Below are 20,457 nucleotides of genomic sequence, written 5' to 3' on the forward strand. Positions count from 1 at the left end.
AGCGGAATTCCGCGGCCTGCGGCAGGATTAAGGCCCCGCGAGGAGGGTCAGGCGAGTCGCGTCGGTCCCCCGAGTCCTCGGGGCCCGGTCGGTCCTCCCCACCCCCCCCCCCCCCCTCGCGCCATCTCTCTCTACGCCACCCCCCCTCACCACCCGCCGCCCGCCACCCGCGCCGCATTTCCCCTCCCGGGGCGCCCCTAATGCCGCAACTCCATTGGGTCCAACCTAACCCGGCGACGCGACTTCATTCCTCGCCGGCTGACCACCACCCGTGGGTCACCTCTATAGCCGGTGGTTATCCGCGCTGCACCACCAGCAGCAGCAGCAGCAGCAGCAGCGAAACGGTGTCGCGGTGCGGTGTATAAACTGCAGCGATTTCGGGATTTGAAAACGAAAGAGATAAAAAAAAAAAAACAAAACCATTGTAACAAGAAAAAAAACTGCGGTAATAATCGTATTATACCTATAGACAATTTTACGCGGGCAAAAAAGTCCGTAACGACTGTATCGTATCATGCATATCAGTGATTGTAAAACTTGACGATTGCGGCGTTTTTTTTTCCGTTTTTGTATTTTTTTTTTTTTTTTTGTTTTTGTTTTTTTGTTGAATGCTTGTGAAGTGATAATTTTGAATCGAATCGCCGTCACGGTTTTGTGCACATCCCCTGTTGTACGAAGATAATATTGTTCTGTCTTCATTGGACGGTTGTTACTCGGGGCATGTATGAAAGATACACACAGACGGCCAGTGATCGCGGTGACTTCCGTGCACGTATCGAAGGATATTGATATTGTTGATAAACAGATTGTGTCGACGTTCGTCGAGGCGCGTTTTCGAGGGAATTTTTCTTCCGATTTCTACTTTGGTACAACCACCGGGCAGCATGGACATGTCGGAGGACTGTTGGGAGCACGTGGGCCTCCTTCAAGATGTCGCGAACCCTGATCAGCCACCCCAGCAAACCGGAGCTTCGGAGTACCTTATGCACCAGCAGGAGGTGAGTCAATTCCACCTTGTTGGAAGATCGTCGATTTGCGAGAATTTCGAGTTTGTTGTTTTTTTTTGTTTTTTTTTTTTTCTAATAAACGCCGGTCGAGGGTTGCGGATTGTCACGGATTTGACACGCGGTGCGGTTTTCTAGGCGAGGACGTTCAAGTGCTGTGAAATAATAACGAGGTCGATGTTGGTGGATAGTAATAAACGTTACGAGTGAACGATGCGTGTTTTGGAAATCACGGTATTTTGCAATTTTACGAAGGTCTGGAATTCGGTGAATTGTAATAAAGCAAGGATCAAGGTTTGTATCCTGAAAAGTCAACGTTTTTAGAGTTATTGCAAAGTGGGAAATTAGAGTTTTTTTTTTTTTTCACTATTAACGTGTACAATTTGATCAAACTGTTTTATCGATCAGATTTTTCAATGTGATCTTCATCTAATACGTAAAGACACACGATGTTAGAATGATTTTTTGTTAAATCGGTTCTATTCGGTGACGTTATTGTATCAAGAAAATAATCTAGGTACGCGATTTGCTTTGGCTTTCGATTTGCTGATGCATTTTATTCCAAAAATCTTGATTCGATAAAAAAAAATTAGGTTTCGGAACGTGGTGAATTTTTTTACCGTCTATATAACAAACAAGAGCACAGCGTCTACGTCACTGTTCGAAGATATCAATGTTTCGTTACTCTTGGCCAGTGTTTAGTCATCGAAAAATGGAGTTTCGAAGACGAGCGCTAAATCTGAACAAACTTTTATCGACTAATCCAATAAAAGTTCCGACAGAGTAAATTATGAAATAACATCGTTCTAACAAATAAAGTTGTATTCCGTCGCCGAGAAATAAAATACATATAAATTCATTCGAAACACACTTAAATTATTTAAAAACGTTTTACATAGTCTTCAGACTGAAATCGTGGTTCGATTATGAGCGTATGAATCATGCGATTAAGTTTTCAAGTTGAAATTCTAACGTTCGATTTATCACGTTGTCATTTTGACTAATTTCAAGATTAAGGAGTTTCTAAGAACGAGGCGTTATCCTGACGGGCATGAAATAAAAAACGAACTGCATTGGCACGAGACGTAAAGTTCAGCTAAATATGAGACGTATGGAATATGTCGAGTGTTTTCTAAAGCCTGCGATGCAGCAACGAGGCTAAAAGGTTTTGGCGCGGGAAAGACGTTATCGTTGCGCAATTTACGCTGCAAAGCACGCAACGAGATATCGGAAAGCAATGAAACTAGTGCATTGCCACGTATCCGAAGCGTTGTGCACGTATAACGCGTGTATGCGGAGGGAGAATTATGCGAACAAATGTAGACGGCTCTATATTTCCGCGATAATCGGAGCTCGTAATTTTCATTCAAACAAGAAGGGCAACCGTTCATTTTCACCTCGTGCTTCAGTGTATTTATTACAACCTTTGTACAACAGCGAAACGCGTACGATGATACAGTAAACGATGTTTGCAGGTACTCGTTGTTGGACTCGAGCTTTGCGGCCTACATTTTAACCGCAGCGCACGAGTTTTGCATTTTCGATTCCCCAACGCACAGAGAAAAATTCCATTTGTTACGTTAACTAGAAAAATTCCGCAAAACAGGTATCGTTAAAAAAAAAAACATCGTTTCGGAGTGAATATTAGAGATTTTTATGATAATCAGGTGTGAAATATTATTACTCCAAAATTTCAGTGAGCTCTTTCACAGACACGACATGTTCTAGGAATAACAAAACCACGCACGGAAGCAAAATAGAAGCCTAATTAGTAATATACGTAGGAGAATATTGAAAATTGCCACTGAATTTCTAACCGCAAATTAAATCTGAATTAGAACGAATAACGCACGTTTAAATTTTATCCGAATAACACGATTTTCAGAACGTCATCAAATTATAACCGGGCAGAATTTTAATAATGATCTTGATACGCGCGGTGTAAATATTATCTAAATAACAGGCAGAGATAGATTCGAAAGATGGCGGCGCACCTGTCGGGCAAAACACCGTGTATCATATCACATCGGAGTGCGAAAAATCTAGATAGATTCCACGAGCCGATCCTTCGAATAAAATGAAGTAATACGACGAAGTGGGGAATAAGTGTTGCAGCTGTGGCACGCGCGGTTGATTCCGAGTGTATATTCCGTTCGTTTGCCCAAGCCAAACAGCAATAAAAATAATTATACCTATCGAGCCCTCCCGCGCGGAAGGATTTAGATGTCATTACATGGATCAGAGTCGAGGAGGAAATAGAAATAGCCGCTGACGAGAGAGTAAACACAGTAATTTCGTTTCAATTTCGGGGATTTTTGTTGCGCCCCGCATATCGCCGCGGAAGAAACATAATGAGGAATAAAAATTGAGATCAGAAAGGGTCCGACGGACCCCGAGGTTCGAGGTAGGGAAAAGCTCGTTGTGTAGAGAGACGATAAGACGTGGAAATACGATAGGAAAAAAAGTTACCGCGCAACCTGTAATTTCGCCCGAAATTATAGGCATTTAGGCGGCGTGTACACGTTTAAATGAGCGGATAGGAAAGCTGTACGGACGAATACGATACATCGATACGGGATCGAAAAGAATCGGAGGCATTAGGGCTGGGCGCGTGGTCAAAGACGCGGAGCATCCGCACCTGCCTTTAAGTACTTGAGTTCAGATTCGCCCGCGATAAGGTTGCGTTCGGACGATATATGACCACTCATGACGGCTGGACACCTTTTATATCGGACGTAACGCTGCGAAGAATTTCAATTTTTGTAGCAGTGAAACGTGTGTGTCGATGTAATGAAACGGTTCAAGGGGCTGAGTGAGTTTCGAAGGTGAAGAAAAGTACGTCGTCTCTAAATTTTTTTTTCAATTTAATACAACAATTACTTTACTCAAACTATTAAGAATGGAAAATAAGAATGTTTGAACAACGTTTTGAAAATTCAGATGTTCGTCCCTTGGAAAAAAGTATCTTTGCGGTGGCCGCGATAACTCGTGATAGTTTCCAAAAATTCAGAATTAAAAAAAAATCCAACATTTTCTGTTACTGAGCGAGTATAGCTTGTGATTGGACGAAGGATTTAAAAAAAAAAAAAAATTGTAATTTGAAGTTTTGGTAGAGTTTTATGCAAGAAATCCGATATTCGGTAAAATCTACACCATATATTGCCTTGTAAATTAAGTAGTGATCTATGAAAAAAAAAAATTCTCCGTTCAATCGCGAGTCAATTCTATCTAGAAGAAGTGTACAAAATTTCAATTCGATCGGTACATTTGTTTTTGAGAAATCGTAGCCATGGGCTTCAAAAATACAGTTTTGAGAAAAGAACGATAAACCTGCGACGCTCTCGGCCGGTCGAGCCTGATGAGAGGAATTTCCAAAGTCTCTCTCTCGTCGACTTTTACTCTAATTGACTTGAACCTTTGGGAAAATATTTCCGACATGTTGTACTGTTGCATAAAAAAAAATTGTATAATAGATTTTTTGTTTCTCTCTTTCCACGGTTTTGAGTGAAATCTGCTTTTTTTTCTTCTCTCCGTGCAGTTATCGTTATTTCAGTTTATTCTTATTATTGCAGCATTAAATATGTTTGTACAGTTTACCAAATTTCTTTTAATCTTACAAGGCCTTAACGTCGATTCATTATTGAATCAACATCAGATCATTACGATAGTTACAAGGAAATGTAGAATCAGTAAAGTTCATCAAAAGAATCGTGACACGTAACGAATTTTCTGGTTAGAGCTACAAAGTTAATTTCCACTTCGGATCTATAATTATATTTTTCGGTTATGGTGATAAGTGAAAATAGTCGAAGACACCTGTACTTTCTACATTTAGAAACTTCTATCGGTGCGTAGGAGTGTGCATTCGAAATGCCTTGCTTCATCTACTGATAATAAAACTGCAAGCTTGTTTTCCTTTGCCGGAGATAAACGTTCTGTCGGAATTTTAAGCAATACGGAGCATTGTTAGACTGCAATGCTTCCGAGTATGGAAGTGAATGTATTTTCTTTCGAAAATGGTTCATTTCGCTATTTTACAATCATCCGAGATATTCAGTATAAACGCTAAACTCGTAGGTATTTTGAAAACTCGAGAGAAACTTTGCACGATCATTATAAGCTTGCAAATTAGCGATTGTTTCGATCAATCTTCCGTTTCGTTAACGTTACTGACTTCCGGGTAATCATTCAGAACCAACGTTTTCAAACGTAGCTGGTAGAAACGCGTTAATCGCTGTCTGCCAATACGACGTATCTCTCGTACTTTGTAAAACTTGAAAGCTTTACATTTCGTTTGAAAGTGAAATAGATAAGCGAGCTAATTATTGTTAAAGTAAAATTCTCAAATATATTCTCAGAAGCGTGCCAAAATTCTCTGGATACAGCTCACGCACCCAAATTGTCCAGTGAATTACTTTCTAACCCAAGAATGATCAATTAAGCCATATTTAGAAGCATCGTACGCTGTATTTACGTTAATACTACTCTAATCGGCGTCAAACTTTGACACAAGGTTTATTTCCACGTAACAAAGACATTGAATATGTGATACACATGGTATTGAATTACAAGGACAGGATACTAACTTTGGATAACTGGCAGTGTGCCGTCCGTTTTACCGAAAGTTTAATTTTTTCTTTTCCATCCTCTGGCATTTGTTCTCTATTTTTCTCTCTTTATTTCCCGAGGTGATGCGGAAGTCGCAGTTTATTTCCAGCATTCCGCTTCCAGTTCCGCGCACATTGTTTTAATTAACCACGTATTGTTTCTAATCTCTGCCATATTATACTCGTAATATACGCGTATCATATATATATATATATGTATTCACGAGGTGCCGTCAAGCGTTTGTTGATCCATATTTCATTCCTTCCCTTTTGGGACTCGTTATATTATTTCCTACGGTTACGGATCTCTCGAGCGGAAGAGAAACAAGCGACGCCGCGACGTCCCGAAAACCCGGGAGGAAGTGTAACGTGATCGTGTTCCATATTTTATCGCTATTATTAAACCGTGATCAGTGAGCAAAATATACGCAATTGATTAATTAGCACCTCTCGCCGCGATGTTAATTATTAACAAGCCATTCATCGTTTCCCGGTAAAACGCTATAGTAAGAGTATAAAAATCGTGATGAACATAAAATCCGACCGCGCTGGTTTTAAATTCTCTCGGGTATGAATTAACGGTTGTCCGAATAACAAATTTGTAAAACTTATGCTGATATTTGTACGATTTTAACCAAACGAATTAATTATCCAAAAATAAGACGTTATGTAGTATTTGTATAGTTTGTAACTCAAAGATTGCAGCTCGTCAAATTTTATTGGATAACGAATTTAGTCTACCGTCGGTATTTAAACGGGAAGGGAATATAATCTGTACGGTATTTATAATATATACGTATAAATATATGTATAATGAAACAAGTCCTCTGACGCTATTACGTCACGGTAATAAATTCCACGGAACACGAAAATTTCCGCTAAGCTTCCCTCCCTCCGTTCCTCTCGCCGAGTGAAACCCCGTGTGATATAGCAGTGTCTTCCAAACTGATGAATCAGTATAATTGATGGTGTACCGTCAAAAAGTGCCAGTCTACGAACAGCGATAAATTTCAGAGGCATTCTAGGATTTTTCTTTTTCTTCTTCATCTTCTTCTTCTTCTTCTTCTTCTTCCGTAGCTCGAGAATTGTATCCATATACAGCTGTTGTAGGTATAAATCGCTGTTTTCAGGCAAGCAGCGCGAGATGTGAAACTCAGGCGATGTCACAAAATAAAGAGATAAAAAATAAAAAACAAAAAAAAAAATTAATAATTGAAAATTCGATGAATATCGTAATTCTAACAATAAGCGAAATCTCATGGTATGGGAGAAGTTTGATTTGAAAGCTTTTTCAAATTTCCCAAACTTGACCTGCAAAATAGATATCGTGTTTCATAAAATTATCCTATATTTTCTTTAAGGTTTATGTTTTTGAATAATTTTTTTTAGAATTTTGAACCGTCAGTACTTGATTTCTTAGATTTGCAAAGATTTCGCGGATCTAAACGAGTATCGAGCGGACAATTTTGAAAGCTTGCCAGTCTCTTATCGGTGATTGAGAAATGTTTCTGAAATTTACTTCGAATAAAATTATAACATTTTTTAAGAATCAATCTTACGCTGGACCGAGAAAAATGAATCGAATGAAGAAATAAAAAATCAAGAATTAATAATAATAAATAATGATTTTTTTTTTTACTTTAACATAAACTTTCCTAAAATATATTTAAAATCTACGTATCGTCACTGAATTTCCAGTAAATTCGTATCCAACGAAAAAAATTCACTTTTCTCTGTGCATACGTGAGTTGTCCGATCCAGGCTGTTAAATTCATCGAGCAACGAACGGTCAAGCGATAAGAGATGCGTAAGAAGCGGTGCCGAATGGACGCGTAGGAGTTATAAGTTGAAATAAATAGTTGTAGGCGTAGTGAACGAGAGGCTGGTAGTTAGTTAGGCTCACGTATGGTTTTCCCACGGCGACATGCACTCCTTCACCTGGTAGTAACAGCCTTGTGATGTGGCCCCGTGGCGCACATGGGGACACGGAAAAAAAAAAGAAAAAAAACCGATAGGAAAGGAAAGAAGAAGAAGAACAAGAGGAGGAGGAAAAGTAGTGAGAAGGAGAAACTGTCTGTGGGAACCGAACTGCAATTCATAGACAAACAAACAGACAAAGTGTAATTCAGCCACGGTGAAGTTTGGTAGAGTCTGTGTAAAAGCTCACGAGTCGCGATGATCGGCTCGCGTTTACTCGCCAGCAGCTGATATCTCTATTCATATATTCCTTGGGCGTTCCGGCTCTCCATCTTCATTCGGACTTATCGGTATACCTGCATTATAACGCGTGTGGCTAGGTGCCGCGTATGCAGACAAGTCCGGTCGACTTATTGGTCAGAAGCTCGCGACATTCCTCCACGTCCTCGTCGAGCCTCGTCCGGGTCACGAATCCCGATAATCGGCCCTCGGAAATCCCCGAATTTTAACATTTTTCTCATCTTTTGTCATCCCCTTTTCTTCCTTCCATTTACCTTGCTAATAGATCAGCGAAACATTTTCGCAACCCGGATCCGATTTCGAAGTATCTCGGCAAAAATACGAATAATGTTCAATTTTTCAGTCCACGCTTAACATTAATTGTTTGAATATTTCTCGTCAAGGTTCGTTTACAAATTACTTAGTTCAAAACGTTGTATATGCAGTTGGGGCGTTTCATTCGTTAAATATGTTAACAAACGTAAACCTTTGCAACAAAATCTAGTGTACGAATATAAATGAACATAGAAAATGAATCCACTTGCTAATCTGTGTTAAGAGTACATGTGCATCAAAATTTATTCAAGTCAATATAAATCTGTGTTATATACATTTTGGTTGCTTAGAACGGCTGAAGATAAGATTTATTCTAAAAATACAATTTACTTAAAGCAGAAACGTAAAAACTTTGCCCAAAAATCTCACGGCACATTTTGAAATAACGTTGACGTATTTTCGTTTTATACTCTCTCACGCTTTTCGCTGGGTGAATAAACGGCTAATATTGAGTCATATAAACGGGGAAAACGCCCCCTGACATCGAGAAGGTACTCCGAAGTACATATATCACAAGGGCGCTGCAGAGCGCGGCTGCAAAAGGTGTCGGAGCTTTTGGATGAGAAGGGGAAGCCGGAGTGACGCTAGAGCAATTAAACGAAGTTTTAAAAGAAATTTATTGACCGCGATAATGAAAGAGCGGACGCACCTGTATGTTGGTTCGGTGTCCACCTCGGGCCCGCAGATAAAACCGTTTCCACTTCCGGGCGACGCGACGGGTTGCGCCAAGCAGCTAGGAGGAACCAGCGCGACTGCATGGTTTGATGGTTTAATAGGAGAGTGAGAAACAGAGGCGAGCAAAGGAGGAGGACAAAAATTAAAAACAAAATGAGAAAAGAGAAAACAGTGAAAGTCTACTGTTATTAGGGGTGTGCAAAAGTTCCCGGCGTTGCACGTGGATAACGATACCTGACGTTGGTTCTGTTCAAGACTTTGCTTTTCTATCTCAAGCATTTCTGTACTGTATACTCGATTGGGAGTCATCTCGATCCAGCAGTCCTTGCAAATCATCGGATTTCAGCTCACGGGGTCTTCCAGAACGTGTTTTGTCAGACAGATCGAAATTGGCATGGAAATTTTGAGAATCACTCTCTACGCGTACTTTCACTCGTGCCAGTCCATTTCCATTTTTTGCACAAACTTTCAGGATAAGAACATCCTATTTTCTTTCTAGATTATGGTCAGTTTCGTACCACGAACGATACAGAAATGCTTGAGATAGGAAAGCAAAGTCTCGGACACAACCAACGTTACGTATCGTCGTCCACGTGCGACGCCGGGAACTTTTGCACATCCCTGATATTATCGGGATCGTATCGCGATACTGCGTTGTTGTCACATATACTGCCCACCCTTCGTTCAGGTCGCCTTGTAATTCAGCCCCGATTCTGATCCAACAATACCAGCTGTGATCCAGCTTTTAATTCCTCGGCTGTCCCGTGGAACTATATGGTCTTAATTAAAAAGCAACCACCTCTTCCCCCCTTACAAGGTAGGGTTGGGTAGTATCCATGGTGTATCTCTGTATCGGTTCACGATGACCGGCAACTTTGCGAACTGATCGTTACCGGAACAAACGATTTTCTGGTCACCCATTTTGTCATGGAAAATTAATACAAATACATAATAATTTACGTCGCTGCACCGTATTTGTAAATTTGTAACCTGATTTCGTAAATTGACAAATCTTTTGCACAGTAAATGTGTAGTGTATTCACGGTAATTTTTAAAAGTGTGCATCTTCACAGCTGTACAGTTGATATTTTGCTAACCGAAGTACTTTAAACTTGTTCTGAATATGCAAAACAGCGATTTTTCCGATTAGTGTTTTGCTGATACTTGAAGTGACTAAATAATTGAACCTCGCAGAAACCACGCAGTGTAAGGAATTCTTCTGCTGAATCAGGCTTCCGAAGTTTGCGGCTTGAAACGAACAACGCGAACTTTGTCTCCGCTCGAGGATCGCGAAAGCCTCTGGTTAATCCGCGAGATAGGGGATCAGTTCGTTTATACCTGGCGGAGTAGCACTAAGTACAAGGCACACCTTGGGTCTTATCCTCTGAGGCGTTAAATCAGATCGCGCTCACCTTCCGTCTCCGCAATGTATAAAAGTCGAGGGTCGTCTAAGATCTGGTCTGTGATCGAGTAATCGGAGGCATATTGTATAATATATTATATGAAACGGACGTAGAGACAATAGATAAAACCCGACGTATAACGCTCTCTAATAAGCGGCTGTCTTGTCGCCGTTTACGGTAACACCACGTGAACCCGACGTCGCACGCGATCTTTGCATACGTATGAATATTAAGAGGAACCCAGTCAGCCGGCCGAGCTCTTGTATACTGCCCGCTTATTATTCCATACACAACGTTGAAAATTCTCTCGTATATTTTCAACTCCGCGCAACGATCGTTTCGTGCGAAAGTCGTAATCGAAAGAGTAAAAATTTACACGAAGAAAATCTCACACTGTGTATAAATCCCCGCAACACGAAGTGAAAGTTGACCAAGTTGTCTAAGAGGATTACAAATTTCGGATGAAATGGAGTTGCCAATTTTGTTGAACAATTCCAAGTCAAATGATCGGTCAAAACCAGTGATAAGATGAATATACTCAGGTATTGTTTGTTGCCTAGGAAGTGAAAGAATGATTTAAAACGTGGGATTCTTTATATGAGAGTTTTTTTCCCTACCATTTTCGAGAGGTTGGACCCCTTTTTCTTCTTCTTCACAGAAAAAGAGAGACTTGTTAGAATTAATTTGCCTGACGTGTTTTCATTACATTTCGACTGCACGTGCAGGACGCAGGACACGATTCAGGCACCCTAGAAGCTCTCCTCACGCCTCCTTCGAGTACTTTGATAGCGTCACTGGGCCGCTGTGTAAGTTCGCACGGTCATTTCCGCAGGGGTTTAAGGGAGTGACATTTATAAGGCCGCACTTGTCAAGCGCCTTCCACCATCCCCCTGCAGGCCGCCATGCACTTGTCACACGTGGGAGTCTCCTTCCTTCCGAAATGTACGCGGTACATGGGGGTACACATTGGTCTGCGAAGTGGTAGTGCGGTGTAAGGCACACGTGACACGTGTCCGGATCCCGCATGGCCCGCAGGACACGTGCGCCATTAGGTGTAGGTATACTCGTACACGTAGGTTTATAATACGACAAAGTCTTGGGGACGCGCGTCGATCGTTGATCACTTCTCTGCAACAACAACAACAACAACAGCGGCAATGTCAGAGCCCTGCATCCCTGATGCACGCGCCTTTCGTATGGTTACATTAAAAGTCCGCGGGACACGTGGACTTCGACAACATCCCCGTATCCAGTGTAGTCATAAGTCAAACGTGTGCACGTTGCTCGATGGAGCTATGTCTTCGTATCGAGGTTTCGAACCCCTGATCACTGAGCCGCCGGTTATGCTTCGGGACTTCGTTCCCCCCGTCCATCATCCGTGATTCTCTCCCTCGCTTGGGATTGAAGGATTTTCTTGCTCGGAGGAATATCCAGTAGCGAGAATCCCGAAGGATCCATTAAGGCGAATGGGTACATGGTCGTGTCTACTTCGATGCAATCATTATCGCCTTCTCGTGGTCTTTTCTGGTCTTCTGCCCGCTTCGACAGGCCATTTATGATCATGGTGCGTACATTTATTCTGGAAATGATAGATCTGTCGAAGAGATCTTTCAAGAGATACCTTCTCAAGCTTCCGGATGAGAATGGTATCCGTGTACGTGTACGGAAAGTTACAAGCACTATAATAGGCATTGTCCAAGTTTCCGAAAGAGATTGCCAAACATGCATACGCAGAGTTATCCGTCTCCTAAACGTCTTTACGTGTAGAACGAAATGCCTTCTACATCCATAGTTACACATCCTGGTGAGAATCGTGAGTAGATCGGTGTTACTGCGAGTGTCGAAACTCGCGCCGGATGGCTAGATACGTACTGCAGGCACTCGGGGAAAACTTGTAACAAAAGCTTTCCGTGAAAGTTTCCTCGATTTTCGAGCGTCACGCGAGGGATTCGGGGTCGGATACGTCGGAGGACAAGACGAAGGAAGATGTTCTCCGAGGTTGAGGGAACGGGAGGGCGAAACGCAGCCTGGTAACAACCGGGGTCTCGCATAAACTTTGCGTATACAGTTCTCGTCTTCATTGTCGGCACGGAGCTGGGACAACGTTTGCTTCGCGGTGAAAACTTGGGTTGGGGTAAGTTTTGAGAGCATGGGAGCATCGTCGTCGTTCTCGGGAATAAGGAGAGCACCCCCTTCGTACACACCGCAAACTGTTGCTCAAGGCTCGTCACCGCCTCCGTTGCAGGGCTCCGGGCTAATGAACCAGCGGAAGGTGGAGGCGGCTCAAAGATCCCGGGGATGAACCTGGCGCACCTAGTCAAGGGCTGCGGGATAACGCGCTCCCTGATAGACGGGTAGACCCAACGAGCGATACACACGGACGTCGGCACACTTGGGCAACTCGCCCTGCAGGGTTGGAAACGCCGCCCTCCTCGAGTGGAGCGGCGTCCGTTCGCCCGCCCCCGCCTCCGTCCTTCAATTAGAACACTGAGCCAACTTAGTGTTTATGCCGCTGGGCTAAACTCCGAAATGGGGTGCGACGCCCGCCGCACAACCCCCGGGGTTCCTGCGTGTGCACGGCCTCTTCTCGCAAATGGGGTTCCACCGCGAAGAATGGGGCATAGAACAGCGGCCCGAGTCACCCGGATCGCGGGCAAGTGCCTCTGCCGACCATCAACCCCGATCCCCTCGACACACTTTCAACTTTGCCATCGCATTATCGGGCGCCGACGATCCTCTGGGTTCTATCAGGTTTCGCTTTGTTTAAGAATATACAGACGTGTAGGTCAAAATTGTTTCAGGCAAATGAAAATCATACAAATTGGTCTCGTTTTCGTTTTAAACACATGTGTAAAATTTGAAAGCGATTGTTCGAACCATGTCGGAGTGATCATACTTTTGATTTTTCGTGACTTTACAACTATTCTTACGGGAAATCGTATGGATCGAAGTAAAATCATAAAAAATTAAAAGCAAAATAACTCCGGTATGATTCGGACAATGACTTTCAAATTTTATACTGATATCTAAAATAAAAGTGAAAACAATTTGTATAATTTTAATTAAATTGGCATGATTTCGACCAACACGACTGTACATCCTTAATACTCAAGCATTTTATGTTACCGGTTCCGATTTATTTAGGTACTCCAGATTGATAGTGAAATCTTTGTCCTCAATTTCTTATTTGTGATTACTGTATTACTGATTTTGAGGTTGATTTGTTCGTTTGGGAATCAATCGAGTGGAAAAAGACCATCGTTAGTAAGATCATTTACTGTGGAAAGATATTTCGAACCTTGACTTATGTTAGCGGTCTTTTTACATTCCAATCAGGAGTAGAGACCTTCAATTCTGCTTACATCACGATCCAATTGCAACAAAGTATACGGATTTGCATAAGTTTACAATCACGGTCTAACATCGAGTAAACACCGCTAAGGCAGTGACACAGTTTCTTTAAAATCCCCCAACAATTACCCGTCGAATCGAACTCCTAACCACAATTCAGGCTCCCAAAGTAAAACGAGTGAGATTCAAAGTCTGGACGGAAAGAATACAGAGCTACCTGTTACCGCGAAAAGCACAATTGGTATAAAAAAAAGAAAAAGAAAAGAGAGATGGAAGATGCAGGGTATAAGACGTTTGAGGTGAAAGCCGGGGTCGCTGGGGTGAGAAAAAAGGGAAAAACGAAAGCGAGGCGAGAAGGAAAGGAGGAAAAGATTCGGGGTGCGAAAAGCCGATGTCGTCGGGGTTTTCCCCCCTCGGCTCCGCCGGGCACTTTCCCGCTTATTCAGCAATGATTCAATTCGGATGTGCTTTTCACGCTGTGCGGCAGTGGTAGCGGCTCTGCGGCGTGTGGCTACGGTGTGTATGTATAGGTATACACGTATAGATATAATACCTACCCTCGATACCGAGCGCTCTGTATAGAGGCTCGAAGGGAGGGCGAGGGACGAACAGATTGCCTGGTATTCAACCACCCTCGCATTGCCCGACCCCGGATCCGCCATCCACTCCTCAGCGAACACGGAACGAAGGGAGAGGAGATGGAGCTGGGAGGCTGCGGAGCCAACTAGCCGACAAGTCGTTCTTTTAATTCCACAGCTCTCTTTATATAGGTATATACCTATACATAGGTATAGATGCGATCTCGTTCTTTCTCACAGTTACGTTTACCTACCCTCTCTTATATTCCACCGCCAACCTCCGTCGGTCGATTATTATCCTCGCTCGGAGAGATTTATCGACACTTCGTGCAAAACTTTCAATTATCTTTCGAGCTCTGATAGAATTTTATACACAACGTCCGCGCTCTTACGCAGAACTGATGATCGCTAACGAGTGACTTGCGACTGCGGAAGCGATACGGGAGCTTTCCAATAATACACGGTCACGTGAATTTCGAAATAGTTGTATCAAAGTGTGGTTTAATCAAATTTATCGAATCAAATTTAGGTTTGAGTTCTCTCGGACCAGCTCTGCCAACAGGTAACTTTGTTTACTCCTGCAGGTTTACTCACGTAATCTTTATCCCGATTGAATAAATAAATAAGTAAATAAATAAACAAATAAAGGTGAGGAATTTTGTCGAAAATTTACAATTTTGGCAAATCCTAATCAACGAACGGTTTTGTTTTTGCTGGTATGAATATCGTAGTTTATACGGTAGATTCTGTATTAGCGCCCGAAAAAAATGACGATATAGTTTTTTATTTCAAAATTTTTTAATTTTTATTACCTTTAATTCGTCGAATATAGCCGTAACCTTTTTGTTCTAAAATCACAGTTAGTTATTGGTGTTTCATGTCAATTTTCAAAGCTTCAGTCGATGAATATTTTGCAAAATGGTCTCCACGTTATATCATAAACACTTTTCTTTGAGTGAAAAAATGACTTCCTTAAACATGTTCATTCTATAACTTGTAAAAAGCAAAAATTAAATAATTTAATCGATGCTGTCCGAGTTGAGATACAAGCAAAACACTGTTCATCGTGATCTACATCGTCGGATCACTTGAAGAAATTTTCGAATCTGCAGAACCAAAAAAAGAATGATAAAATAACTTTCGACCGGTACCGTACAAAGAAGGCAAAAAACGTGTACTTTCATGCCGACGCACACATCAAGGTACCGTGTGCGCAGCGTGCGTGACGCAGACTGAAAAAGGTACAACATCGACTAATAAGAATTGAAAAAGCTGAGATATGACCCGTGATCGTTTGACCCGTGATAGGATGCGCGTGGGTATATATACCGTATCACTACCGGGGGATATTACATCGTTACGCGAAGCGCTACTTAAAATCCGAACGGAAGGGATCGATCGAAATACGTTACGAGCGGTTAAGGAATACAGCTGAGGTTGAAAAAAAGGTAGAAATCAAAGGCCCCGCGCATAATATGCGCGCAGATGCGGCGAGCGCGAGGTGGTGGGGGTGCTCAAAGGGCCCGGCGGGGCCCGGGCCCCGGAAGATTAGACCGCGCGGTCATAAGCGCGGGTACGTTACGCGAGGAGGACCGGGGCCCAACTTTGACGCCAAGGAAACATACCGACGAGGTATAATGGCGCTTTACACGTCCGACTCGTGCATCGCGCCCTTCTCCAGGGCCTGCAGGAAGGTGCAGGAAGGGTAGCCGCGCTTATGATACCGTCGATGAGGACGCCCGCGGCGTTTCAGGATCGTCGGGCAGCTGCGCCTCTCGACGACGGCAGCAGCGGTGGCCGCACGCGAACACGGTGCAGAGGCTCTCTCACCTGCGGCAGATCATGTCTCATGTCCTCGGAAATTATTATTCCACAGCTCGCACCTCCGCGATACAGTGCCCTTCGCTCGATCCCTCGATCGAGTCGTCAGAGGCGCCTCAACTCGTGAGGAGAAATCGTACGGACGCAACGGCGACAACTTTGCACGTCGTATATTCCTGCGCCGTGCGCGGTCGATCGATGCGCATGCGCCGTCGATCATCGCGCAAGCGCGGTCCTTCGCCTCTCGGCGCGCGAATCTACCGAGACTCTCGATCCTCGCATTGGCCACCTATTCGCGCGTTTCGCCAGCTCCTGCTACCGGCGCGTAACGGCGAAACTTTCAGCACTCTTCTCTCCCTCGTCGAATCGTACAATCCGAGTGTGTACGCCCGTGCACGCGTCTCTTTGTGTAGTTACGAACGAACCCGTGCAGGCTCGTCTGTCTTCTTATTATACGGGAGCTGTCCGTCTTAGGAGTTAATTAGTTCATGCCACTTTTCCTGCAGTGATACGTCTGTTCGTCGCAAGTAAACTCTTGCTTATTCTATTAATTAGCGGCGGTACGTGCTACCGTTTTTCTCCATCCCATTCCCCTCCTTTTGTCATCTTTCCCACTCCTCTTTCACCTTATATGTATACTCGCATAATCGCAAACCAGATCGTAATCAGGTTCAGCGCAATTTGTCCTGCGTTAATTTGAAAAAGTGGTCGATTGTCGTTGATTTTTTGTCTCCGACGTTTCATTATCCAAATTTTCTCACGATAAATTTCAAACGATAAGTTTAGAGTTAGCTACTTTTTTCTGCCTTTTTTTTTTTACCTGAATCCTTTTGCCATGATTATCCGACTGCTTGTAGTTTCTTGCGATTCGACAACAACCGGATGCCGTCACTGCAGGGGCAAATGTTTACCTAAAACAGGATTGTTTACACTTCGTTTCATGTATGTACACCTTCCCGTAATAAAGCGGCACGAGCAAAATTGATTAGTAGATATGTTGGACGATTACATACGGCTGTTAATAATTCACTTAGCGCTAATAGACGGGCTAATATTTGCCCACCTTTATTTTGTTGGAATATCCTACTACGCAAGTTGTACAAGTGTATCTGCGTATCGAATTAGCGTACACGAACTTCACGGAGCTAGGCTTGTACAGTGGTTCAAAACGGCCGATACAGTATCAGCTGAAATTCCGGAAGAATCATAGTTCCGTCACAACCGTTAGGTCCAATTTGAAATTCCTCCGTATTGCGATGAAATTTTAACGAACGAAAGCTCGCTGCACGTAAATAGATACAATTAAGCTCTGCGGGTTACGATTGGCGATGCTGGAATATAACTCGACATTGAAACGCGCGTGCGGTGGCTGTTGTAGGCATATTTGAAGCAAACATAATACTACCTCAGGCTTGTTAGCATAATAAATTATCATAAATATATGTTAACCAGTCGGTTGTATTTGTTAACAGAAGTAACGTGGGCGGGATAACATTTTCCCCCCCACCTTCAGGTATCTTCTGTCTGTATTATACGCGTCCTCGTACATCCAATACCCATCCGCACACCCACACGTTCACACATGACTCGTCGACGACGATGACGATAATTCTGCACGCTCGCATTGCCGAATACACAGCTGCGTATCGTCATCGCCAACGTCCGCAATTATTGGCACGTTTTTCTTCGAGCCTTCGAGCCTGTTCGATTCTGTAATTCAGCCTGCAATTCGTCGTCTCGCTTTTTTGTTACACGCACAATTCGTACCGGTATTTTTAAATTATCAGGTGCACCCGTATACCTGTAATAACCAACTTTGACAAGCGTGGTGATTCCGTGCGTGCGGCACGGAGACGGGACAGGCGCGTTTGCAGGGATCGTTTCAAGTTTACCGGGACACACAGAGAAGCTCCTAATGGCTGTTTCGTGTAACTAAGTTCATTAGCGTATAGGACACATTAGAGCTGCAGGAATTCTGCTCCGGCGTTTATCAACCTCGCTTTCAGCTCCCTCGCCGCAGCTACTTCTCGACGGATAGTCGCTTCCCGAGTCGAAATTTAGAACCTCGTCTGCGCCTGCCAGTCCTACGTTTGATAGGACGTTGTGGAACCTGCAGAGAACTAACTCTGAACCGAAAAGAGAACCTATTCTAGACCCAAACTTTCCCGATACTTTCGTTCCTTCCACGTTTAGGTTCAAAGTAGGACATCTTCGAAAGCTCTACAGGTCCTTTGCCATGGAATATACATACAATTCCAGTCACTGAATACTAGGATCAATACTTGATTCAAGTGTTAATGTGACAATCATCTCTAAATTAATAGCGATGAATTATAGACCCGGTTATTGATAATGAAAACTATACGGAAGATTCATCTGCATAAATTTCAGTCTAATTGCAAGTATGAATCTTATGAAAGAGTACTTATTGTGCTCATATTACTCTATTTTGTCATGATACCTTAATTTAATCCGCTTACTGCTAATGACTTTTACAGCTTAACGCATCTAATTATTTGGAGTGAGTAGAGTAATATAATCACCAAACCAGACATTACTGCAGTACTTTTTGCGGACCTTACGATAGTAAAGGGGCTCTTATACGAAAGGAGAATCACGTAAAGTACCAGAATAGGTCATAATAAGGGGTTAAGGTCCACAAGGGGTCAAACTATTGAAAAGATAGCTCTCTCATGGTTCTGAATAGGGCGTGAGGACCCAAAAGTATTAAACGAGGCTCTGCTTAGTACCTGCAGGCTTATGGTAGGGTCTAAATTCCGACTCTGGTCCGCCTTCGAAGACTCTTGTTCATATTGACGAAAATATTCGAGATGCGGATTTTCAACCAATGAGATCATTCTTTTTATTTAAGAATCGCTTCATCCATGCGATAGATAAATTTCGTTGCATTGTATTTGTTACACTAATAAACAAATTTCAAATGTCAGTTTTTACATTCTTTAATATATATATTAAATTTTTTTTGTAATTTCCTTGTAAGGAAAAAGGAATCGTGAATATATATGAGAATATTCTCTAGATCGACAAGGTATCGTGAAACTAAAAGATCCTGCAAGACATTTGTAATCACTGACGTCTTGTTCGTTTCAACGAATACTCCAACTCTTGAATTGGGAGAAACACTGCAATGTTAAAAAATGATCTAAAAGTGTATGGAACATGAGAAAAAAGAAACTGTTACTCGCAGTTGAATTTGACTGATTCTGCATACGATCACTTTTCCTTCTCTCTCCAATATCCTTCAGTGTCGATTTTAAAAAATCAATCGACATGTACGCGCGCTTTCAACGCAGCATTTTAAAATGTCGGAGAGGAGGTTAATACACCATCCGCAGCCGACGGATCGTAAAAAGCGAAGTATGGTGTACAGTACAGTACAAGCATACCGCGGTATTATACGCGATGGGATGAAATTGAACAAAAAGACGATGAAAAGAGAGTAAAAACTGTTAAAAAGAAAAACGACAAGATTACGATCGTAATAATAACAATACGATGAAAAAGTAATAATGATTAAAAACAAGCAAGTGCTTCCCACGCGTGTTATACGCGATGGATGCGTGACGCCAACGGCGGCTCACAGAGGCGAATTTCCTCCGCCATCCATCCATCCGTTCGTCCGCAGACCATGCAAAGCCCACCCCGACTCGATCTGGGATCTTTGCTGCACCTACCCTGCACCTCTCTCCGTACACACGGACCCGTAGGTACGCAGACCCTTGCGCCCAGCAATTTAGCCGGATCTGCATATTTTAGCACGAACACTTCCGCCGATCATTATCATTCCGCGAGTCGCTCGATTCGTTCGAGCAGCCCATGAACCGCGGCACGATCACGAGCACCATGTGTACCTCGTCTATTCGTCGAGCGGTTGGTTTTTAACCCGCGAATCGCGACATTTTCGCGCAGTTACTCGCAGGCACGTCTGCACTTTCACGGGTTGTGTATTACAATGTCGTTCCTACAATTTTCACGAAAATGAGGATGTATCATACGATCTGTCGTTTATCTGAACCGTACGTCTTGAGGGAGCGATCGGTTCTTATCGCGAATCTAAACCATCGCCCAAAATTGAAGATAATGATAACCTTCGCTCGAGTCTGTGCGTCTTTCGCACCGTTTGTATGCACAGAGACTGAAAATAATGCGTAAATTTTGCCGCATTAGCAAGCTGGTTCAACCCGTTAACTTTATATTCTCATCGACAAATCGGTCAATTATTTATACATATTCAGCCCCACGTTGAACGGGCAGGCAGGTATAATGAAACGATTGCGAAACACGAAACGGAGGGTAGACCGGTGCCCTCGTATAATCTAGATTTTCAACGTCACGTCACATATTTTATAGATCCATCCCAGAGACCCCGCAGACACGTATGCTCGTACGTGTAGCTTGGTTTGAATTATTCATCCGTGACCCACCGAGTGCGCATTGAAATTTAGCACTGCACGGAATCGCGTCA

At 42.9% G+C, this 20,457-nt stretch overlaps 1 protein-coding gene across 3 annotated transcripts in view; it reads left to right on the forward strand.

Moving 5' to 3' along the window:
• The first annotated feature begins 618 nt into the window (after window positions 1-618).
• LOC124176518 (homeobox protein araucan) overlaps window positions 619-20,457 on the forward strand; it is a 67,288-nt gene continuing 47,449 nt past the window's right edge. For 2 of the 3 annotated variants that reach the window (XM_046557912.1, XM_046557913.1), the window contains exon 1: window positions 621-998. In XM_046557912.1, the coding sequence (XP_046413868.1) occupies window positions 885-998 (114 nt within the window). In that variant the 5' untranslated portion in view covers window positions 621-884. Of the gene's footprint in view, window positions 999-20,457 lie in introns of all 3 variants that reach the window. The other variant, XM_046557911.1, reaches the window with a different exon arrangement.

Source organism: Neodiprion fabricii, chromosome 2, assembly GCF_021155785.1.
Source record: "Neodiprion fabricii isolate iyNeoFabr1 chromosome 2, iyNeoFabr1.1, whole genome shotgun sequence".
NCBI classification, from domain to species: domain Eukaryota; kingdom Metazoa; phylum Arthropoda; class Insecta; order Hymenoptera; family Diprionidae; genus Neodiprion; species Neodiprion fabricii.